The sequence below is a fragment of the Orycteropus afer genome, unplaced genomic scaffold (assembly GCF_000298275.1).
Source record: "Orycteropus afer afer isolate SDZICR_OR568_19922 unplaced genomic scaffold, OryAfe1.0 scaffold00154, whole genome shotgun sequence".
In the NCBI taxonomy this organism is placed as follows: Eukaryota; Metazoa; Chordata; class Mammalia; order Tubulidentata; family Orycteropodidae; genus Orycteropus; species Orycteropus afer.
Window position 1 is genome coordinate 1,105,888 of NW_006921741.1, and position 25,705 is coordinate 1,131,592.

Here is a 25,705-nt window from a genome sequence, read left to right on the forward strand (position 1 = left end):
AGGATTGGAGGAAGAATGATTAACAACCTACAATATGCAGATGACACAACTTTGCTTGCTGAAAGTGAGGATGACTTGAAGCATTTATAATGAAGATTGAAGACTACAGTCCGCAGTACAGATTACACCTCAATATAAAGAAAACAAAAGTCCTCACAACTGCTTCAATAAACAGCTTCACAGTGGATGGAGAAAAGATTGAAGTTGTCAAGGATTTCATATTACTTAGTTCTACAATCACACCAATAGAAATAGCAGTCAAGACATCGGACACCATATTGCATTAGGCAAATCTGCTGCAAAAGACCTCTTTCAAATGATGAAGAGCAAAGATGTCTCCTTGAAGACTAAGGTGTGCCTAACCCAAGCCCTGGTATTTTCAATGGCCTCTTATGCATGTGAGAACTGGACAATGAATAAGGAAGACTGAAGAAGAGTTGATGCTTTTGACTTGTGGTGTTGGAGAAGAATGCTAAGAGGTCTGCTAAAAGGACTAACAAATCTGTCCTGAAAGAAGTGCAGCCAGAATGCTCCTTGCAAGCGAGAATGGACAGACTTCGTCTGACCTACTTTGGTCATGATGTCAGAAGGGACCATTCTATGGAGAAGGATGTCATGCTTGGTAAAGTGGAGGGTCAACGAAAAAGGGGAAGGCCCTTAACAAGATGGATTTACACAATGGCTGCCACAATGGGCTCAGGTATAACAAGAATTGTGAGGCTGGCATAGGACTGGGCAGTGTTTCATTCTGTTGTACATAAGGTCACTATGAGTCAGAGACAACTTGATGGCACCTAACAACAAGAAGTTACCATCACTTTGGCTCAAGGGGCATTTATTGTATAACCTCAGTGTCATAGCACTTTTCATGTCACCTGAGCAAAGGTTTTATTTAGAGTTTAGTATCTTGGATATATTGATTGATGGTTTTCTATAATCCTTTCTTTGGTTATGTACCCTCAGGAGTAAGAAACGAAAACATTAAAAACTATTTTCCCAAAGCCATACAGGTAATTTGGTAACAAATGCAAACATCTGTAGTGGAAAGAACACTTGGTTCCTCGTCTTGGCTCTGCCTTCACACAGCTAGCTGAACTATGGTTGGGCCCATAGCAGGGTGATGATATATTCAGGCGTCACAGAGGTGTGGTGGTGCAGCGGTTAAGGTATTCAGCTGCTAACCAAAAGGCTGGTGTTCAACCCACCAGCAGCTCCAGGGGAGAAAAATGAGGCAGTCTGCTTCTGTAAAGGCTAACAGCCTTGGAAACCCTATGTTCTACTCTGTCTTATAATATTGCTGTGAGTTAGAATTGACTCAATAGTAGTGGGACAGAGAGATTTCTTTAAAAAAAAAAAAAAAAAAAACTTCTTCATTTGTGCCATAAAGCATCATTCTTTCTCCCTGCTCAATTACCTACTAAGGTATTTTAACTGGCCAAGAGGCTTTTCTCTGGTAAAATTCTGATTCAGAGTATATCCCTCCACACACTGTAAAATCTATTTCTAGATTAAGCCAGATCAGCAAGGAACTATCTTACCTGTAGTATAATTTGTTGGTTTATTTTCATACTTTGGTGTGGTGACTTTCACCTACACTGAAGGATCACGAAAGGTTAAATACAATGAAACTTTGCAATGTATGTAGAGAAGTTGAAGTTCTCATTCGCTACATTTTTCCCCTTGTAAGGTTCATCCAGGATGTTCCTGCCTGGGTTTCCCTAGATTGTTAGTCTGTTTTTATCTATGCACAGTGTGAAGTGTTTAACCCATTTGGTTTTTCTTCCTTACAGCTGGTTTCAAAAAGTATAGAGCCGAAGCTACAGAAAATATACAGAATTTCCCAATCAGTGTTTGGTAGTGCACTCCCTACTCCAAACCCACTGCTACCAAGCCAATTCCAACTAATGTTGTTGTTGTTGTTATGTGCTGTCAAGTTGGACCCGACTCATAGTGACCCCTCCTTGGGTTTCCAAGGCAGTATCGCTACGGAAGTAGATTGCCCCATCTTCCTTCTGTGGGGTGGCTGGTGGATTTGAACTGCCAGTCTCTAGTTAGCAGTCAAGTGCCTTAGGCACTATGCTACAGAGCTCCATTCCAACTAATAGTGACCCTATAAGGTTTCTAAGGCTATGAAATCTTTATGGAAGCATGCTGCCTCATCTTTCTCCTGCACAGCAACTGGTGGATTCAAACTGTCAATTTTTTGGTTAGCAGCCAGATGTTTTAACCACTGGGCCACCAGAGCTCCTTGGTAGATCACTAGGTCCTCAAATATTCCATGATAAAAAGGATTCTGGGATAAAGTAATCTTGTTTACTGACAATGCATATGGTATATGAAAAGTGAGAGAGATTCAGCAGGAAAGAGAATCTGTTTAGTTTCATTTTAACCATGATCAAAATTTTTGACTCTAGAACTCCTACTTTGCATGTAACACCTATTAACATGTGGTGTTACTAGCATTCTATAAAGCACACTTGATAAAAGTTACTTTATGGTTTACACATCTAGATCCATTTTATGTCACAATCCCTTTTAAATCTGTCTACTTACATTGTGTTTAATATTATCTTTAAGCCACCTGAACCCCTTTTAGAATGAGGTGAGATAAAAATAAATGAATAATAAATAAACATCTTGATCTTGGGCAAATAATTTTCACTCTCCAGGCCTGAGTTTCTTACATATTAAACACACACATACACACACACACAAATATACACAGCCAAATGACTTTCTGGTTCTGCTGTTATAAACGTCTATCCTCTCATCCCCATTATTACAGGAAGCAAAATTGGAAGCACTATCTGCCTTGGCCCCCTTATACTGAAAAGTAGCTCCAGGGAAATCCATCTACTTGAATGGCTTCTGGTTACTGTTCTGTTCTCACCTAACATCAAGGCAGAGTTATTATATTCAGCTCCTTGACAAAGCCTGGTGGATTGGCAGAGGGAACCAGGGACACATGTGGTTGAAATTAGGGTAAATCCGAAAGCCCAAGTTCTGAAGGTACTGAGTACTGGTAGATCCCCTTTCCAAGATCTGGGAAAGATAAGGGCAGGAAGTGTCATGAGCAAATCAGTGAGCTGTGAAAGGCTCTTGATTACAGAGAAGAGATGGATAAAAGGCCTGACCTTTCCACACTGAACTATATCCATTTAATATAAATTTATGGAGGATCCCTTGAGACCTAGTTGCCAGGATCCATGCTAGAACTAGGAAGACATAGTTCAGCTCCTTAGAAGTCCTGGTCTTCCCAAAAAGTGATGAGAGATATTTAGCAAAATATTACAATTTAGGGTATGTGTACTAAATTGGAGGTGGTTAGGCACTTTATAAGAGATGAACAAGATAGATAAGCCCCACTGTTATGGATTTAATTGTATCCCCCAAAACTATGTATTGAAAGCCTGACCCCTGTACCTGTGGATGTGATTCTGTTTGGAAAAGAGGGTTTTTTATTATTTTTTTTATGTTAATGAGCTCATACCAGTGTAGGGTGAGTCCTAAACCTAATCACTTCTGAATTACAAAAAAGAGAATAGATACATAGTGACACAGGGAGAATACAGTCACCAAGAAATGCCATGGAACGCTGCAGAACTCCTAGGGCTACTGACAAGGAAAGACTCTGTCCTAGAGCCAATGCTGTGATTTGGACTTCTAGCCTCCAAACCTCTTGAGATAGTAAATTCCTGTTCTTTAAAGCTACCTACTTGTGGTATATTTTGTTTCAGCACACTAGTTAACTTAGACATCCACCTGGTAAAGTTTACATTCTAGTGGACACACTAGGTATGAACTTTGCTTTGTGAGGGCATAAATAAGGCAATTATTTTCTTTGGAAAAGCTGGGAAGGACTTTACAAGGAAGGTAAAATTTTATCTGAGCTTTTAAAGATGCAAGGAAGTTTTCCAGAGGAAAAAATATGACAGTGGTGCTTAAAAAAGAATTTTAGATGAGAAATAGTACACTTACTCCTCACTTATCAACTATTTCATTATTCAACATTATGCATTTGCAACAACTTAGTAAAAATTCTTAGGCGGTGCCTCTGATGGTCCAGGCCCCATGTGGAGCCATGGCCAGGCCTAGAACACCCTCTGCAGGCCACACCAAACAATATAGTGGAGGTCCCAGTGATGACTGGGACATTTGAGAGAAAGTGGCCAATTGGCCACAGGATGCCTTTTCCCATTCATCTGTGACTTCTTGGTCCATCCACAAGAGAGCACAAGGCAAGACAATGCAAGGTCATAGGTAGGCAGAAAGAGGTCAGGCAAGGGTGTAAAGTTGGGTGCAGGAAGGCGGGCAGCAGGGAGAAGGAAGGGGACTACACCAGGCTACAAGCCTAGGGCAAAAACCAAAAACCAAACACACTGCTATCAAGTCAACTCTGACTCATAGAGATCCCCATAGGGTTTTCAAGACTGTAAATCTTGAAGGAAGCAGACTGCCTCATCTTTCTTCTGAGGAGTGGCTGGTGGGTTCAAACCACCAACCTTTTGGTTAGCAGCCAAATACCTTAACCACTGGGTCACCAGAGCTCCTAATATGTACTGCAGTTGCAGGGGAATTAGGATGTTTAGGGATCCCTAAAATAAAGTATCATAGTACGTATAGTAGCAACATCTGAAGCAGCATTTCCCAAACACTACTTCACTGAGCCCACATCCCAGGTTTTGATTACTATCTGCTGGCCAATGGCTCACGAGTGCAGGTAGAGTTCCAGATCTTTAGACTCAACAGCCTACTTGACAGCTAGCTCCACTTATTTCAAAGGTGCATAAAAGTTTGCATGACAGGTCTTAAAAGCTATTAAGCAGCCATCTAAAATAAGCTAATGGTCTCCTATCATCAGAAGCGAAGAAGAGTGCAAAAAACCAAGGGCATTTGAAAACAATCAGCTCTAGGACACAACAGACCTCAAGACCAGAAGAACTAGATTGTTCCCAGCTACCAATCTCAACCACTCAGGAAGGGATCAAAACTAGAGATCCTGGATAGAGTGGGAGGGAAAACATGGAACAAAATCCAAAAACATAATAATGACTAGAATTACTGGTCGGATGGTGGGACCCCCAAGACTATGGCCCTGGGATACACTTCAGGCCAGGGATAAAACTCACTCTGAAGGGATGGCTCCCAGCCCAATAGGAACTAAGACTTACATGTAGAACACTCAACCCAGGGCAATGCACCCACCTACTCTACGGTGATACATCCCTTGGAGCAATCAGTCATAGGGAACCAGAGGGGCAACATTCACACGGAGGTAAAGCTGGACAGACAGGAGTTCATAACTAAGAAGGGCACAGGGTGGGGGGGTGGTTACTGGGAAGGGAGAGGAGGAGAGTGGGTCAGAGCTAGGAATGGTAATTGGGGAGTGAAATGCAATGTACACAAAATGTTGAATGTAAAACAAATTCTGCTCTGTAAATTTGCACCTAACGCACAATAAAAAAAAGAAAATCAATCAAGTATCACATCATCCAATTTAAAAAAAAAAGTTTGCATGACAAAACTGAGCTGAACTTATAATTTTTCTGCCAAACCTGGTTAACTTCTGGCACTCCCCTCCATTGTATGGCATCTCCATCTATCCAAGTGCATAAGGGCAAAAACTATCATTCTTGAGACATCATATCTCATGTAGAACCCATCATTAAACCCTGTTGACTTTCTCCACTAAATCTCTCTCAAATTCATCCACTTTCCTTCATCTCTACCTCTATCACCCTAATCAAGTTTCCCTCTTCTCTTACCTGAATAACTGCAACAGTGGTCTCCTACTTGCTTTCTAGACTGCATACTCCACTCTGCAGCCAGAGTGAACCTTTTCAATAAAAATATGTTCCTATCACTCCCCTGATTAAGAACTCTATTCTTTTCCATTCCATATAATGACTTCTTATCATGGTCTACTTGAATGAGCTCTCCCTTGGCCTACATCTATCTCAGACTTATGTCACTCTCTGGTAGTCTGCTGTCCCATTACACTGCCCTCTTCCAGTTCCTTAAATGTGCTATATCCAGGATTTTGGCACATGTCATTTTCTCCACTATTCTCCCAAGAATAGCTAAAATGTCACATCACAAAAAAGCATTCTCTTATCTCTCCAGATGAGCTCAGATTCTCCTGCTAAATGCCTCAAAAGCCTCCTCCCCTTGTACCACTTAAAGTTTCCTAACTCACTGTATAACTTAATATTTTATGTTTTTCTCTCACTAAAATGTAAACTTTACTAGAGCAGGTACCATGCCTGCTTATTTGTCATTGTATTCTCCAGGATCAAGAATAACAGATGCTCTGTAAGCAAGGGGAGCTCTGGTAGCATAGTGCCAAAAGCACTTGCCTGCTAACCAGAAGGCTGGTGGTTCAAACCCACCAGCCACTCCTCGGAAGGAAGGTTGGCCAATCTACTTCCACAGTGATACCACCTTGGAAACCCAAGGAGGGGTCACTATAAGTCAGGTGCGACTTGACAGCACATAACAACAACAACAGCTGTTAGCAAGAGTAGGAAAAGGTGCATTCTGAATTACCAATCTGGAGAATCACAATGCATATATACAGATAACTATTTAACTTTGTTTAAGCATTATTTTCCAAAATTACACAACTATGGAACTTTCTACTACATAAGTTATTGGCATTTTGTTGGACACCTGTGTTCCAAGAAGCACTGAGTTGCCTGCTTACACTACTTCCACTCCACACTTAGAAGCATATCTCTGTAGCCATGTTTTTACAACTCTGTCTTTCCCTAGCCACTAAGAGTGGTAGACTTGCCTTTCTGGGAAGTCATCATGGGCTTTGTCCAAGGAAAAAAGAGGAAGCTGTCTGTAGAGAATGAAGCAGTCACAAAAACAGAAACTTTAAGCAAGCCTCCCATACTCAGATGGAGTCAGGCAGGACAACGGGTATGAGGTGAATTAAAGAAACATGCCCTTTCTGATGGAATTCAAACTCAGAATTATTTAAACTAGTGATTTTAAGAGTGTGACAACCACCCCCCACACACACACACAGCATCACATGGGAAGTTATTAAAGACATTAGAAACTCTAGGGCAGACCTCAACAATTTTGATGCACACTTCAAACACTGCTGGCCAAACATAAACACCTGAGAACCATCTAATCCATAGGCTGACAGCTGTTCACCTCTAATGAAAGCAAAGGAAATAGAAAGTAGCAATCCTGATTTTCGATGACTTTCCAAATCCCAATTCCAATATCTCATGATTCCTAATTACCCAAATCCTAGAGCTATTCTTGCATGCTTTCATTAAATTCCCCCTTTTACTTTAGCTGGTTTGGTGGGGTTTTGTTGCTTAAATCCAAGTGATGATTGAGATACATCAATATAATGAAGAGAAATCAAGATGATTTCTAGCCCTAGTTCTACCAAACATGAGCTGTGAGGCCTCAGATAAGCCCCTTTTCTCTGGGCAACAATTCCATCACCTACAAAATGATGTGGCTGGACTGGAGTGCTTGTCATACTCTAGTATGACAGCCTAAAGCATTGGTTTTCCTGAATAATCTCTTGGTATTACAGATCCCCTAAGGAGATCCCTAAGTTTCTTTAGTTCTGACTTCAGGCAAAAAAAAAAAAAGAAAAAAACTCACTGCCATTGAGCCGATCCTGACTCACAGCGACCCCCACTGGGTTTCTGAAGCGGTAAATCATTATGGAAGTCAATTGCCCAGTCTTCTTTCCATAGAGTGGCTGGTGGATTTGAACTGCCAACCTTCTGGTTAGCAGTCAAATGCCTGAGAGCTCCTCAGGTAGGTAAGTAACAAAAAATGGGATGGCAGCTAGGGGGACAAGGCAGACACCTCTCTATTCCTCTTTCACTGTATTTCAAAAGTACTATGGAGGGATGCTTTAAATAATAAGACTTATTTGGTATTCCAATTCTTTTTCAACTTAAAGTTAGATTTTAGCATATTATAATTGGGCTAACTTTAGTTAGAGCTGCTGCCTGTGATGAAATGTACACAGAAATACATGTGCATAAGGACTAAATTATGTTGCAAGAAAATAAGATTATTTTGTCATTTTTTTCTTCACAAAAACGTACTTCATCCAAATAATCAATATTAGATGAAATGGCAAAGCATTCTCAGGATTTAAAAAAAGTAAAAAGGTTTAAGGAAAACAGCCTAAAATAAACAGCAAGAATATCCCCTATTAAGCCCATAAACATTCATTATATAACTTCTTTGTTAGCAAAGAATAAAACTAGTATTGTTTTGACTCTTAATTTCTCACCCCAGCGAACTGTTCTGTGATGTTGAAATGAAAATACTAACCAAAGGCTTTGAAGGACAACTCATTACAATGAGAACTGAAGGCTTCTGAAACAAGAAAAAGATTTTCCTCCCTCCCAGAACCTAGGACAAGTGAGGAAAATATTTCAGTCCCCCACCCAAAAATAAAATCAATATCTACATTTTTTAAAAAAAGAAAGAAGTGCTTTAAAAATTACTGGATTCAAGGTACAAATTTAAAAAAAAAAAAAAAAAGCAGAAAATGTTCCCAAGGCAAAGGGAGGAAAAAAAACCTTATTGAAAGAAAATAAAAAGAAACAAGGGAGAAGAAATCTTTCAACAGAGTAGAAACTGTTAGTCTCTCTCTGTGTCCTTGAAAGGTTTTGATCCAACCCTATTTGTTATCCTAGAAAGGCTCTTCTGAAGAAAGGTTTCAGTGTAAGAACTGCTTGAAAGAAGCCAAACCCTTGAAAATAGGAATGGCTCAGCCATTTATTAATGTCAAATATGCTGCCTGCATGAATTAGTCAGCTTGTCACTTTAGAAGCCATATAGAAAAGTTCGTGTGCACCTGCTTCTAGTGTCCTGACATTTCTGTATTTAATGACAGCAGTAACAACTACTAAAAAAAAAATAATTTAAAAAAAAGCTGAACCACATTCTGCCTCCTAAATAGCTGATGTGTCATTTTTTAAGAGTTTCTTGCTGAAGTAGCATCAACAGTGACCATGGTACACAAAAGTTTGCTCAGATGTAAAGTGAAAGGCAAAACTCATTTTCCTAAACTGGCAGCATTTAACCAAATTATCACAAAACTGACCCCAGAAACAAAGAGAAATAGAGCAGAAAAAGGCCAGATTTCTCCCTGGCAGCATCACAGTGGCAAATATCCCAGAACCAAGAAAAGCTGCCAAGTGGGAGAGAGGAAATTAGAGACCTTTCCAAAAACAGCCAAGCAGTATACACAGCATCCCCAACAGCTGGAGCGAGCTTTAAAAGCAACACACAGGTATAAGGTCCAGCCTTATTCTTTATTTACAGCACAGTTCAAAGTCAATAAATCAAGTACAAAAGAAATGGCTACCATTTCCTGGATTGGCATCAGACATTCTACCAGCTGCAATTACATCATTTTTATCCATCTTCTCCTTTTCCTTTTTTGGAGGTAGGGGTGGGGAGTGACAAATGGGCCCAAGGGGAATTCACTGCTTGCAGAAAAACAAAGGAATTGAATCCCTCTTGTCAAAGGCAGTTGGAACTCTGCTCCAGTTATGAAGGCTCCTAATGTGTGTGAGCTGTCACGAAGATTCTTCCCGGAGGTGATGCAAAGATGGGAAGGACCTGGGAAATCAGACTCATTGGGAGGCTGCTCTCATCACCATCACCCTTTCTTCTATCTCAACCTTTCCCCCAACAAATCTAATGATAAAAGAGGGAGAAAATTACTTGTAGAAAAACCAAAAGTGAATAGGAATGTGGGTGGAGTAAAAAGAAGATCAAAAGTTGTTCAGTACTGCTTTTCCTTGATGGGCATGAAAATCTCTGATCCACTGCTTCATGTATCTAACTTCTAAGGAGCGGGCTAACAGCACAGTTTTGGGATCTAAGGCATTGCTGGCTCGGAGATCTAAATGGTGGGCACCATCGGGGATGTTGATCCCAACCAAAGTATCCGTGACATTCTTGGTTACTCCGCCTCCAGACCATGGGTCTAGTTCACCATTGCTGCAAGAGAAGGGGGGTGGGGAGAGACAGGTTGTTAAGTGTTACATATCTACAGTCAGATAAGATAGGACAAGCCTATTATATGTACAATACCTACAATTATAATCTTTTAGCCTGGGGAGTTTGATTTGAGAATCAAATCTGTGGCATAAAAAGGTGTTTCATATTGGAGTTTGACAGTATTTCTGCATCCAGGTGCAAGAAATAAAACCAGAGAATCAACCTACGGTTTGTACTGGGATTTTGAATTCAGAAGCCTGTTTTCCATACCCAATTTCATCACTCAATAGTTACATGGCTTTAGGCAAATTATCTAACTCAGTTTCCTCATCTATAAAATAGAGATAAAGATCAAACCAGTGGTGCATGTGGACGTATTTAATAAACACAAGTGCCAGCTACATAGGAATCCCTCAATTAATGCTGGTTTCCTTCTTTCCCAGGACCCAACCACTAAAGTGGTCAAAAATTTAAAAAAAAAAAAAAAAAAAACACATTTAAAAGTGCTAATTAGCTCTTAGCTCTTAAAAAAGAAACCTGAAGTCACCTTTAAACCAAGTAACAGTTTAGCCCAAAGAATAAAGATTGTCATCCTTGTGTAGTTAAAAAAATATATATACATTCATATGTTCACACACACACACACACACACACACACACACACACGGACTCTGGTGGTGCAATGCCTAAGGCACTTGACTGCTAACCAGAAGGCTGGCGGTTCAAATCCCCAGCCACTCCTTGGAAGGAAGATTGGGCAATCTACTTCTGTAGTGATACTGCCTCAGAAACCCAAGGAGTGGTCACTATGAGTCAGATCCAACTCGACAGCAGTGAGTTTGGTTTTTTGGTTTATACGCACACACACACACACACACACAACCAAAGAATCAACAGCTAATTTATTTATTTATTTTTATTGTGATTTGGGTGAAAGTTTACAGAGCAAATTCATTTTCCATTCAGCATTTCATACACATTTTGTTTCATGACATTGACTGCAATTCCTCATGATGTAACAGCTCTCTTCTCACTTCCTCCTGGGAGTTACCTCTTCCCTGTGTCCTTCCCTCCCATGCACTTCAGCCTGCCCCTCAGCTGTCTACCTGTGCTAACACTGCCCTTCTGTTCTCCCATGACTGATCGCTCCACAAAGTATATCTACCTGAGGCAAATGTTCACCCCACATGCCTGTCTATTGTTAGGCTGGAAGCCTAACAGGAATGAGTTCAGTTCCAGACCTGAGGGTAACTAGGGGCCATAGTGCCAGAAGTCTCACTAGGCTCTATCAGACCAGCAATCCTGGTTCAACAGCTATTTTAAAGCAGATGAGAAAGTTGGGGAGGGGCATGGATATTAAGTTAGTGAAAGAGAAATAGAACAAAAATAAGGAGAGAATATTGACACAACATGAAGAATGTAACCAATGTCACTAATCATTATGTCTAGAAAATGTGCAATAGGAGAGGGTTTTGCTGTGTATATTTCCACCAAAAATAAAATAAAATTAAAGATTTAATCATATCTATACTGTTCAGAACTTTGTAATTAAAAAAACCCTGCAGTTTGCTTTAAAATACTTCCCTCTCAGTATAGCACTTTGAGAAACAGGGTGGTAGAATTGTGGGCTGGGGTGGGGTGGAGGGAACCCTCATACATCTGGAATCAGAAAATTTTGGCATTACTCAAAGATCCTCATTTTACACTAGCTTTAAAGTTAAGAAAATGCTAGGAGGTTGTTATTTGTCTAGGTTGGTTAATATAATACATTTCAGAATGATGTAAACAGAAACGGTCATTGAAACAGGTTGTTCAGCTGAGTAAAAAAGGGATAAAACCACAGACAGAATTCCTAATATTATTTTTAACAGCTTTATTGAGATATAATTCACCTACCATAAATTTACCATTTAATGTATACAATTCAATGATTTTTATTCACAGAGTTGCAACCTTCACTACAATCAATTTTAGAACATTTCATCATTCCCTAAAGAAACCCCAAATAGTCTTAAAAGCTTTCAAGCGGCCATCCAAGATGCAGCTAATGGTCTCCTATTGTCGGAAATGAAGAAGAGTGCAAAAAACCAAGGGCATTTGGAAGCAATCAGCCCTAGGACATGATGGACTTCGAGACCAGAAGAACTAGATGGTGCCTGGCTACCAATGCCAACCACTAGTGAAAGGATCAAACTATCAGATACTGGATAGAGTGAGAGGAAAAACGTGGGAACAAAATCCAAAAACACAATAATGACCAGAATTTCTGGTTGGATGCAATTGGTGGGACCCCTACTACTATGGTCCTGGGATACACTTCGGGCCTGGAATAAATTTCATTCCCAGGAGCTGGCTCTCGGCCCAACAGTAAACAAGATATAAATGCAGACCGTCAACCCAGGGTGACACACTCACATACTCTATGGAGATGCATCCCTTGGAGCAAGTGACCACAGGGCACCAGCAGGGCGACAATCACATGGAGGAAATGCAGGACACACAGGAGCGCATAACTATGAGGGGTGTGGGGGGGGAAGGAAGGGGAGGGGAGTGGGTTAGGGTTGGGGATGGTAACTGCGGAGTAGAACCAAATGTTGAATGTAAAACAAACTCTACTCTGTAAATTTGCATCTAAAGCACAAAAAAAAAAAAAAAGAAAGAAAGAAATCCCATAAAATCAGAAGTCACTCCCCATTCCACCCCACCGGACACTGCCCCCTCACAGCCTCAGGCAACCACTACAAATGTCTTTATAAAGACATTTCATATAAATTAAATTACATAATATATGTTCTTTTGTGACTTAGCATAATGTTTTCAGGATTCATCCATGTTATAGTATGTATCAGTACTTCATTCCCTTTTATTGTCAAATATTCCATTGTATAAGCCTCAGTTTTAGGATAAAAACACCTAGAATCAGGCTTGGTATTTGGTACAAGCCAACGAATATTACTGAATGAATGAAAAAAGGATATAAATGTAGTCTGTGGTCTTAAACTGGGTGCTGTACAAAGAGATCTACAAATATTTATGTATGTAAATCCACAGACATAGTGTAACTCATTTCAGTCCTTTCTACACAGAAACACAGATTTGATACAAAGGATTAATACAAATATACACCAAGTGACCTCCAGCTGTGTGGAAAACTGGAAAGAACGATAAACTAAGTCAGTAGATCTATGTTTTACATCCCTTCTTGCTGCATGAATTTTGTTAAGTCACTCAACCTCTGTGAACCTCAATTCCAACATGTACTACAAAAAATAAATAAGTATAATGCCCTTCCTTCACAGTGATGTTGTGAGATCCACATTAAGTAATATAGGTAGAAATGAGGTTATAAACTAGAAAAACTACACAAATGTGAAGCATTATTAAAATTATTATTATCCTATTTTATAAACATGAGAAATGTTAAAGAGATAAATGAATCATAAAAATAGATGTGAAAGCAATTCTCATAAAAATTTAGTTAGAAAACAGATACAATCAACTTTGTCTAGGCAAAATTACAAGTTACATGAGAAAATAAACATTAGGCATGTTAAGTATATATGTGTTTAAAATACAATTTTAAATCTCCTGTTCCATTATCACCAATCTTTGTTTTAAAAAAAAATTAACTCAATTGCAACTTAATAACATCATTCTTGGAAAAAAAAAATAATAATCACTCCAAAAAAATCACTCTTTTTGTTAAGAACAAAAGGAAAAACGCCAATGTAAAACAAGAACCTTAGTTTTCAACTGCAAGATAAATTTTTAAAGTAAACTACACATGGGATTCGATTCTCTTAAGGGAACAAATAGCCTTTATCATTATTCCAATTTGACAGGCCCAGCCCAGATAGGAAACTCTCCATTATTTGCAAAACAAAAAAGCCATCCCAACAGCCACATAATAAGTAAACTGCATTTGATTTAAAAGGTCATCTGAATCAGCCTAGTGGCTTAGCAACAGTGTTTGGAGTTGCTGAGAGACCTAAAATGCACATGGACTTGAATTTCTCAGTCTTACACATGTGAAAGCTAAACCAGTCTTTGGGAAATCTTAAAAAGAAAAAAAAAAAAAAAAAAAAAAATCCACTTGCTTTCATGAAAGAATTTAGATGCCTGGGTAAAATTCCCCACGGTGAGTTCCACATAATTGCTGGCAATAATTTATTCCCCTGAAAAATTATGTTAAATTAACCACTCCTCAGTGATCCTTTTTTTGGATTTATGTTTAAATAACTGAGAATGACCACTGGTATGGTAATTTCTTACACTGTGGAATAAAAAAAAAAAAAACCGCTGAAATATAGCTACTAATAGTTACTATTTTTTAACCTCTCATTCACTCAACAAATATTTAAGATGCCTACTGTGTGCCAGGTACTGTTTGAGCACAGGGGATTCAACAGTGAACAAAGCAGACAAAATCCCTGTCCTCCTGGTGCTTTACTTCCATGATAATCTATTCACTCCTAGAAATAACCCTGTTAGGTAGTTATTATTTCCAACTGATGTAAGTTGGCAATTTACCCAAAGCCATGCAGCTGGATTCGTGAAGAATCAGAAGTGCACCCTGGGCCCCAACGTGGCAAATCTCCAATTCAACAATTTCAGACTGGACTTCCCAATCAGAAAGGAAGCCACTCTTGATTTGTGAGGTGACTTTAGGAGAGAAATCTGAATATGAAGATACTTTCCACATGATTCCCTGGACATTTTCTTATTCATCAGTTGTTGTTGTTGTTGTTATGTGCCGTCGAGTCAGCCCTGACTCATAGCGACCCCTCCTTGGGTTTCCGAGGCAGTATCACTACGGAAGTAGGATTGCCCAACCTTCCTTCCAAGGAGTGGCTGGTGGGTTTGAACCGACAGCCTTCTGGTGAGCAGGCAAGTGTCTTAGCCACTATGCTACCAGAGCTCCTTATCAGTTAGAGATGCTTTTTTTTGCAACTGGTAGCCACTAAATGCATATAACATGCAGGGCTGCTCTAGTACTTTGGGAATGTGTTTTCTTCAGAAAAGCAGGAGAATTTAGAAGTTTTAATTAACTTCATATTTTTTACATTAGATTTTTCACACCTAGCATCCTGCAGAAAAATTGGTTTTTAAAAGTAGACTTGTTATTGCAGAAAGGTAAACCAGTATCTTCACATAGTCATGAGGTTTATATTTCATCCTCATTATTATACAGATATATTTATTAGACATCTATTTGACTGCTAACCAGAAGGCTGGTAGTTCAAACCCATCAGCCACTCCTTGGAAGGAAGGTTGGGCAATCTACTTCTGTAGTGACACTGCCTCGGAAAGCCAAGAAGGGGTCGCTTTGAGTAGGATCTGACTCGATGGCAGTGAGTTTGGTTTGAACTATGTGCCAGTCACTGTGGCAGGTGCTAAAGGCACTGAGATGATTAAGACAAATTGCTGCCATTGAGAAGTTCACAATCTCATGGGGAAGAATAAAACACAACTAGATCATTTCCAGAGTGATAAAAAGTATTCACAGGCATTAGGGGAGTGCAGGTTAAGGACTGGGAGGTAGGGAGAATGGTCTAACCTCCTTGGAGGGGTCAGGGAAGGCTTCCTAGAGAGGGCCTGAGTCTTAAGATGATCTGGTCAGGGAAAAAAGGAGGAAAGAAGGAGGGAAAGGGCATCCAGGGACAAAAACACAGCTCCCTGTTGCTGTGCAACACAAAGTACAAAACAGAGAGTACACCTCCATTTATTCATTCAACAAATATTTATTAAGTACAAATATGTGTCAGGTCTGGGCTAAGTGCTTTACTGGGTTAACTCTCTTATGCCTCACAACAACTCTATGGAGTGAGTTATAATAGCATGCTCATTTTCCAGGAAATTGGGAATCTAAGAGATTAAAAATTTTACTGAAGACAGCCCATTCTACCTTTGCACAGTTGTTAGAATGCCCTTTCTCATACTGAGGTAAAAGTGTATTTCCTATAGTTTCCACTCACTGGCTCCAGTTCTATTCCCCAAGCCTTTCCTAAAATATCTGTCCCCTTCTACAGTGATGATGATGATGTCAATGCCAATATTCATGATTGTTGTTTGATAGCCTGAAGAAAACACTATAGAGGGCAAATGGGTAACTAAAATATAAGACAATATGTTGTTGTTGTTGTTGTTATGTGCCGTCGAGTCAGCCTCAACTCATAGCTACTCCTCCTTGGGTTTCCGAGGTGGTATCACTACGTTAGTAGATTGCCTAACCTTCCTTCCGAGGAGTGGCTGGTGGGTTTGAACCACCAGCCTCTGGTTAGCAGTCAAGTCCCTTTGGCACTATGCTACCAGAGCTCCTAAGACAATATATATGACCAAAATTCATATATTAAACTCTTCAAACAAGGATTTGAAGACCCCATTTAACAATTCAACTAGGAACTTCAGCTTCATAGAGTCAAAATAGGGAAAAAATTAGCTTAAAAGTGTCAAAATGTAGAAAATCTGTATCAATACTACATGGAGATAAGCTCCAAAAGAAAAACAAGAAAACAATAAAGCACTTCCTCCTCTGAGGGAACAAAGATGAGCTTGGAAACCCAAAGGCTGGTATTTAAGCCTTTCTCAGTTCTTTCAATGCTTTCAGTTTTTCTGGATTTCAAACACCCTAATTTGGCACCATTTCATTAAATACCCTAAATAGACTTATTTGCTCAAATGTCACTTTATAAAGCTGAAATGAAAAGTATAGTTTTGAAAAATCCTAAGACAAGGAACATAATTTAGGAAAATTAAAGAAGAATCTTGAAGTTCTCCATTAAAGTGTCTCATTTTTTATTATTGTTTTGGAGCAGATATCCTGCTGGGTTAGAAAATAGCACAAGCCAAGGAAACACAAGACGGCAAAGTATGTACACTCCCACTTACTCCCTAAGCAACTAACCCACTGAAGGACCAAAAGCAAGCACAGGCAGACAGAGATCTCAGAACACAAAACAGCAGCTAAAATGTTGGGGTGAGTCCAGAGGCTAGAGAGAGGACGAGTGGAAACAGCACGGAAGCTGGGAGAACCTACCCACCACCACCAAGAGCACTCACTCATTGCAGTCATTTTGGGATGGGGCTGGATAATACCATAAACACAGAAAGGGAGCTAATCTGAGGAAGCACTAGCTAGATTTTTTTAAGGTTAAGTTGTGGGAGTTTGCGGACCATTCAGTTGGAAGGGTGAAAGGGAGACTACAGCACTGAGAGAGGGAGTTGTTGAATCTTGTTGAGGCCCAAGACAGATGGACACTAGGACCAGGAGGAACTGTAAGGGCAACGGGTGAGGGGAATACTTCTGACAGGTAAAACAGAGGGGACAGCAGCTTCCCTGCCCACAGTGGGACACTGTGGGAAAGCCTGTGCAGGAGCACCCATGAGGTAAAGACACAGAGAACTCCCCACCCTTGCCTCAGGAAAGTTGAGGACCCCACTTACATCAGTATCTACAAGCAGCTAATTCCCTTTCCCACATGTGTGTATTATATTCCAGAGATTGTTGTTGTTGTATGCCATCGAGTTGGACCCAACTCATAGCAACCCCTCCTTGGGTTGCCGAGGCAGTATCACTACAGAAGTAGATTGCCCAATCTTCCTTCCCAGGAGTGGCTGGTGGGTTTGAACCTTCAGCCTTCTGGTTAGCATTTAAGTGCCTTAGGCACTATGCTACCAGAGATTGTTGTTGTTGTTGTTGTTATGTGCCCTCGAGTCGGCCCCGACTCATAGCGACCCCTCCTTGGGTTTCCGAGGCAGTATCACTACGGAAGTAGGATTGCCCAACCTTCCTTCCGAGGAGTGGCTGGTGGGTTTGAACCGCCAGCCGTCTGGTTAGCAGGCAAGTGACTTAGCCACTATGCTACCAAATTCCTGACTCAACACTGGAAAGAAAACCTAAGGATAAGAGTGCCCTCTAGTGGTTCCCAGGAGAAGATACCAAGCCCACTGCCACTGGGTCAATTCTGTCTCATAGACCCAGGGGAGCAGAAAGCAACTGCCCAGTGGGGTTCCCAGGGCAGTGTCTTTGTAGAGGAGGGCTGCCACATCCTTCTCCTGCAGAGCAGCTGGTGGGTATGAGCCCTGACCTGTCAGTTGGCAGCCAAGCACTTAGCCACTGTACCACCAGGGGAGCCATTCAGAATTTTTCTCCTAAAAACCAGAATACAAAATTTAAAGTAAAAATATTAACGAAAGATAATAAAATGGCCCAAATCAACAAAAAATAGTAAAACACACAAAATCACGAAAGGAAGACCAATCAAAAGAGAAACATGAAGAAGAAGATCTATCTCTTACAGAGGCCAGACTAACACAAAGAATTGATCATTTTCAGACTATGGTGCTAAGTATTTTTAAAGAAAGCAAAAAGCACACACTAAACAAACTAGCAGAGATAGGGAACAAATGGAGGACTAAAATGAGAGACTAAACTAAGAAAGTGAAAACAAGAAAAAAAGAACTACTATATACCCACACACACACATACACACACAATGGAATATTACTCAGTCATAAACAGAAATGACATTCTGATGCATGCCACAACATGGATGAACCTTGAAAACACATTATGGTGAGCTAAGTAAGTCAGTCACAAAGGGACAAATACTGTATGATCTCACAGGAAACAAGCTAATATATAGAAATCAAAGTTTATTAGTGGTTATCGGGGGTGACAGGACAGGGAAAAGGGGGAGTTTTTCATTAGAAGGCATTAAATTTATGTTAATAATAATAGAATAATTTGGTAAAGGATATCAAGAATAAGTGCACAATTTGAAGAACATCATCAGTGTCAGTGAATTATACGTGAACGTCATCAATGTCGGTGAATTATACATGTAGAAATTGTTGAACGGGTGCATGTTTTGTTGTGTATGTTTTCACCATAATTAAAAAAAAAAAAAAAAGTCTTCAAATAAATAAATAACTGCCTACAGAAAACAAAACAAAAAGCCCAGGACTAGATGGCTACACTGGAGAATTCTACCAAACATTCAGAGTTGACACCATTCCTACTCAATCTCTTCAAAAACATAGAGGAGGAAGGAACATTACTGAACTCTTTCCATGAAGCCAGCATAATCCCCATACCTAAACCAGACAAAGACATCACAAAAAAGAAAATTATAGACCAATTATCTTTTATGAACGTAGATGCAAAAAATTTTCAACAAATTTCTAGCCAACAGACTTCAGCAATGTATTAAAAAAAATCATACACTATGATCAAGTGGGATTCATACCAAGATGACATAGGTGGGTCAACATTAGAAAATCAATCAATATAATCCACCATATAAATAAAACAAAAGAAAAGAACCATATAATAAGAAGACATTTGATAAAATTCAACATCCTTTCCGGATAAAAGCTCTCAATAAAATGTGACTAGAAAGGTAACTGTTCAACAAAATTAAGATCATATGTGCAAAACCAACAGCCAACATGATATTCAACGGAGAAAGGCTGAGAGCCTTCCCACTGAGAATGAGAATTAAACAAGGATACAAGGATGCTCATTATCTCCTCTTCCATTCAACAATATACAGGAAGTCCTAGCCAGAACATTAAAGACAAGAAAGAAAAATACAACATATCCAATTGGAAAGGAGAAATAAAGTATCTCTATTTGCATATGATATGAACCTATACATAGAAGAACCTAAAGATTCCACAAGAAAACTTCTGGAACTAACAGAAGCATTTAGCAATGTTGTAAAAAAAAAAAAAAAACTCACTGCCGTCAAGGCAATTACAACTCATAGCAACTGCTCCTTGAGTTTCCGAGGCAATATCTCTACGGAAGTAGATTGCCCAATCCTCCTTCTGAGGAGTGGCTGGTGGGTTTAAACCTCCAAACTTCTAGTTAGCAGTCAAATGCCTTCAGCACTATACCATCAGAGCTCCCACAAGATCAACACACACAAAAAAATCAGTTGGGTTCCTCTACACTAACAAAGACTCCTAAAAAGAAATCAAGAAAACAATATCATTTACAATAGCCTCAAAATTGGGAAAATACCTAGGAATTAACCTAACCAGGGATTTATAGATTTATATTTATATATATTTATATTTATATATTATATTTATATTTATATTTATTTATATTTATTTATATATTATATTCTATATTATATTTATATATTGTGTTTATATATTTATATATTATATTTATATATTTATATTTATATATTATATATTTATATTTAGATCTATACAATGAAAACTACAAAACGCAACTAGAAGAGACTAAAAGAGACCTACAAAAGTGGAAAGACATTGGTGCTCATGGATTATTACTTAATACAATGAAAATGTCAATTCTACATAAACTGATCTACAGATACAATGCAATTCCAATACAAATCCCATCAGCATTCTTTATTGAAATGGAAAAACTGATGATCTATTTCATATGGAAAGGAAAGAAACTTCAAATAGCCAAGGCAATAGTGAAGAAAGAGAACAAAGTAGGCGGCTTCGTATTCCCTGATACAGCCACTGTAATCAAAATAGCCTGGTACTGGTTCAACAATAGTCACATAGACCAGTGACATAGAATTGAGAACTCAGGGCAACTATTGGTGTCCCCCAGTCTGGAGCAAAGGTGGAAAAAATCAAGGATGCATGGAAACCATTAGTCCAAAGGACTAATGAATCACACAAATCCCAGCCACTAAAATGCTGAGACCTGAAAGAACAGATGATGTCCAGCTACCACTGCCAATAGTTCTAAACAGGATCATAATAAGAGATCCTGAATAGAGTGGGAGTAATATGCAGAACAAAACTCAAAATAATAATAATTTTAAAAAGACCTGGCTTACTGGTCTGATAGAGACTAGTGGAACCAGAGACTATGGCTCTTAGATACCCTTCGGCCTTGAACGAAACTCACCCCCTGTGGCTACACTTTCAGCCAAACAATAGACACACCCATAAGGTGAACAGTAACATCAGGGAGGTACACACTCATTAGAACAACCAATCCTATGAGATCAACAGGGCAGCATTTGCCCTGGGATAAATCTCAGAAGGCAGGAAGGGATAGAAAAGAGGATGAATAGAAAAGGTAAACACAAGGAAGTGTAGAGTGCTGTTACATGGTGGAGATTGCAATCAATGTTATGAATCAAAATGTGTATGAATCATTGAATGGAAAACCAATTTGCTATGTAAACTTTTGCCCAAATCACAATAAAAAGGAAAAAAAAAATTAATGAAAAATGTGGGAAAAAAAAAGAACTGAGAACTCAGAATTAAACCCAGCTATCTATGGACAACTGATTTTCAACAAGGGGTTAAAGTCCATTCAGTGGGGCAGAAACAGTCTCTTTCATAAATGGTGCTGGCAAAACCATATCCACCTGCAGAAAAATGAAATAGACCTATTTATTAAACTTAAAACCATAAAATTCCTGGAAGACAACACAGGGAGGAAACCATGGGATCTAATTTTTTGTTGAAATTGGATAACAAACATTACAACAAATGCATGAACAGAAGACAAAGAAGATAAATGGGACCTCATAAAAATTAAAAACTTATGTTCATCAAAAAAGACTTTATTAAAAGAGCAAACAGACAACCTACTGGGAAAAAAATCTTTGGAAACAATTTATCCAATAAGAGTCTAATCTACAGAAAACTGCAACAACTCAACAACACAAACAACCAAAGGACAAGATTGGCAAAGGACATGAACAGAACCTTCACCAAAGAGGACATCCAAGCAAACAAACATATAAAAAGATGTTCACGATCTTTAGCCTTGTTGTTGTTGTTGCTGGGTGTCACTGAATTGGCTCCAACTCACAACTGACCCTATGCACAAGAGAAGGAAACACTGCCCAATCAGATGCCATTCTCACAATCCTTGCTGTTTGAGTCCATTGTTGAAGCCACCATGTCAATTCATCTTGTTGAGGGTCTTCCCCTTTGTCACTGACCTTTTACTTTACCAAGAAGGGACTGGTCCTTTCTGACAACATGACCAAAGTAGGTGAGATCTACTGATCATTTTCCCTTTAAAGGAGCATCCTGGCTGTACTTCTTCCAGGACAGATGTAGTCATCCTTCTGGCAATCCACTGTATTTTCAGTATGCTTCACCAACACAATTCAAATGTATCAATTCTTCTGTGGCCTTCCTTACTCATTTTCCAGCTTTCATATGCAAATGAGGTGACTAAAAATATCATGGTTCAGGTTAAGTGAACCTTAGTCTTCAAAGTGAGATCTTTCCTCCTTAACACTTTATAGAGATCTTTTGAAGATTTGCCCAGTGCAATATAATGTCTCATTTCTTGACTTTTGCTTCCATGAGTGTTGATTGTGGATTTAAGTAAAATTAAATCCTTGACAACTTCAATCTTTTCTCCATTTATCATGATGTTGCTTATTGGTCCAGTTGTAAGGATTTTGTTTTCTTTATGTTGAGGTATGTAATCCACACTGAAGACTGTATGTAGTCTTTGATCTTCATCAATAAGTACTTCAAGTCAACTTCACTTTCAGCAAGCATGGTTCTATCATTGGCACACTGCAGGTCGTTAGCCATTAAAGAGAAACCAATCAAACTACGACGAAATATCATCTTACCCTGCTAAAATAGCACTGATTAAAAAAAAAAAAAGAAAAGAAAAATCAATAACCACAAATGTTGGCAAGGATATGGCTGGTTCCAGTAAGATGGCAGACTAGGCAGAAAGACTGCACAGACCCTCTTCAACAAAGAAAAGGGAAACCAATTAACACAGACACAGAAGATAATCCTGGACCCCTGAGCCTTGAAGGGAAGGATATAGAAGTGGATGAAACCCCAACTAGCAGAACAATTTGTGTGAAAATACCAAAAAAGTAGACATAGGGAGCTGCAGTCTGGCAGTGATCCTGAGCGATCCTAACAGCACAGACAGCTTGGAGAGTGCTGAGTGGTGGAAGGACCTAAGAATTAACCTAAAACTCAGCCCTGCTAGCCAAGGACTGCACGGAGGACTGCTCTGGTGGCTGGAGAATGAACAGAGAAGGCAAAGAGAAAGGTGGGCTGAGCTGTGGACTTTTGCCTGTCTGGAGGATGCCACCATTTTGAATGTTTACAAGCGGCTTGACCATTTTGGATATTTAAAGAGACAGCACTCTCCCAGATTCCAGGGGCTTAAGAACAGGTTCTGCTTGCCAGCAACCCCAGGGACACTACGGACCTACACGAATGAAAAGGTACGACATTCCTCTTGTTACTCTTATACCACACACCCACTTGGTGAACGGAGGTGCGGCCATCCCCCACTCCCACCCACTTTCTGGGCCCGCAGGAACTTCATCCCAGTCTGTGTGCTCAGACGGAACCTGGGTGCCCTGCCCTGTCCTCCACCGACTTTTTTCTTTTGTTTTTTCTTTCTTTTCTCTGGTGTTAGTTTGCTTGTATTTGTATGTTTTAAAACTACTATTATTATTAATACTTTTGTCCTTTTTACTATTATTCTTTATTCTTCCTCTCCCAGGTCCTAGTTTTTAGCTTTTTTTCTTTTCCCTGTTTCTGGTTGAAATTTTTTTTTTGTTTTTTTTTAATTTAATTTCTTTCCCCTTTTTTCCCTCATAGTTAACACAATTCCCTGTTTTTCTTTTTGCATTTTTTCACATTTTTTCTTCATTATTCTCCTTCTCTACCTTTTTTCTTTTAGTGCCCTATCCCCAGATATTACAGGTTTTCTTGCTTTTTTCTTCTTCTTCCCTTTTTGGTTACTGTTCCTGTGTGATTACATGGTGTGTTTTTTGCCCATGTGCTTATAGTTTTTTGATGGTTATTCAATTGTAATTTTTGTCTGAATGGGAGGCAGCAACAGTTCCCATAAGACACAACTACACCCACACCTCCTACAACTTCACTTACTGAGCAAGAGCGACTACCTCCTTCTCCACCAGCAGGCCAATGATAAAAAACCACCAAGAACAGCCTGAAACACCCTTGGCTGATCTTCACAAACAGTTAACAGAGATCTAAATACAACAACGCCATGATGTCTTAGATACAACAAACCATCACAGGCCACACAAAGAAGCAGGATAAAGTGGTAGAAACAAGGGAACAGGATACAGACCCAGAACACATCCCTGAGTAAGAAGCAGCATTGGAACTCTGGTAAGGAATTCAAAAGAATTATATTTAGGTATCTTCAAAGGATTCAGACACAGACCAAACAAAACACAGAAAAAACCTTAGAAGAATTTTGGAAGAAAATACAAGAACAAAATGACAAAATAAATAAAAATTTAGAAATGATTCTAACTCTACAGATAGAAATCCAGAAGATTAATACTAAATTGTCAGAAATAGATAACACATTGGAAGGGCAAAGAAGAAGAAGAGATGAAATGGACAACAGAATTAATGAGGCTGAAGACAAATACCTGAATAATTCTTTGGAAAGAGATCAATCAGAAAAAAAAAAAAAATCAAGACAAAATGAAGAAAGCCTAAGGTTCATGTGAGATACCATCAAGAGGAATAACTTACGTGTCACTGGAATTCCAGAACAGGAAGAGAAAAAGAAAACCACTGAGAAAATTGTCCAAGATTTCCTGGAGGAGAACTTCCCTGATATGATGAAAGATGAAAATATATCCATTCAGGAAGTCCAACGAACCTCAAATAGGATAGACCCCAAAAGAAAATCACCAAGACACATCATCAAACTCATCAAAACCAAAGACAAAGACAGAATCCTAAAAGCAGCACGAGGAAAAAAAAAAGTTATTTACAAAGGTCAGCTAGTAAGAATAAGCTTTGATCTCTCAGCAGAAACCATGCAAGCGAGAAGGCAATGAGATGGTATATATAAAACGCTGACAGAGAAAAATTTTCAACCAAGAATTATATACTCGGTAAAATTGTCCCTCAAATACGATGGTGAAATTAGGAGATTTCCAGATAAGCAGAAACTAAGGGAATTTGTTAAAGCCAGACCCACCTTACAAGAGATGCTAAAGGGAGTCCTTTGAACAGAGAACCAAAAATAGCAAATAAAACTGACAATTAATACACAAGATGACATGACCCAGAAACCACAGCTATGGACATATCCAGAGTAAAATGAGCTTACAAGATTATAAACAGGGAACCAGAGACATCAATGGTCAATTTAGGACAACTACAAACAAAAAGAGGGAAAATAATGTGTAGTTACAGAACTTCTAAATGGTGAGGGGGTTAAGAGAGTTGCAAGATAGAATGCACTGTTCTAAACTCAGGGAGATAATTATAAATCATAGGGTAACCTCAAAGAAAAATGATAAACCTGTACATCACAATAAAAAAAAAGACAAGCACAAATATTCAGCATATACTAAAACAATAGCAACAAAGGAAATGATAACACGATGCATAAACATAATGCGCTTAGCACAGAAAATGATAGGGAACATAGAAACCAGGGACACCATGAAAAAACACATAACAAAATGACAGCAACACATTCAAACTTATCAATAATTACCCTGAATGTTAATGGATTAAATGTACCCCTCAAGAGACGGAGAGTTGCAGATTGGATAAGAAAACAAAACTCATCAATATGCTGCCTACAAGAGACACACCTTAGAGATAAAGACAAAAATAGACTAAAAATCAAAGGTTGGAAAAAGATCTATCAAGCAAAGAGTAACTGTAAGAGAGCAGGTGTGGCAATATTAAT

At 39.1% G+C, this 25,705-nt stretch overlaps 1 protein-coding gene across 1 annotated transcript in view; it reads right to left on the reverse strand.

The window, feature by feature from the left end:
- Positions 1-9,776: 9,776 nt before the first annotated feature.
- Positions 9,777-25,705, reverse strand: part of LOC103201551 (prolylcarboxypeptidase) — a 118,234-nt gene continuing 102,305 nt past the window's right edge. The window contains exon 10 of the mRNA XM_042781709.1: positions 9,777-10,005. Within this exon, the coding sequence (XP_042637643.1) occupies positions 9,777-10,005 (229 nt within the window). The remainder of the gene's footprint in view (positions 10,006-25,705) is intronic.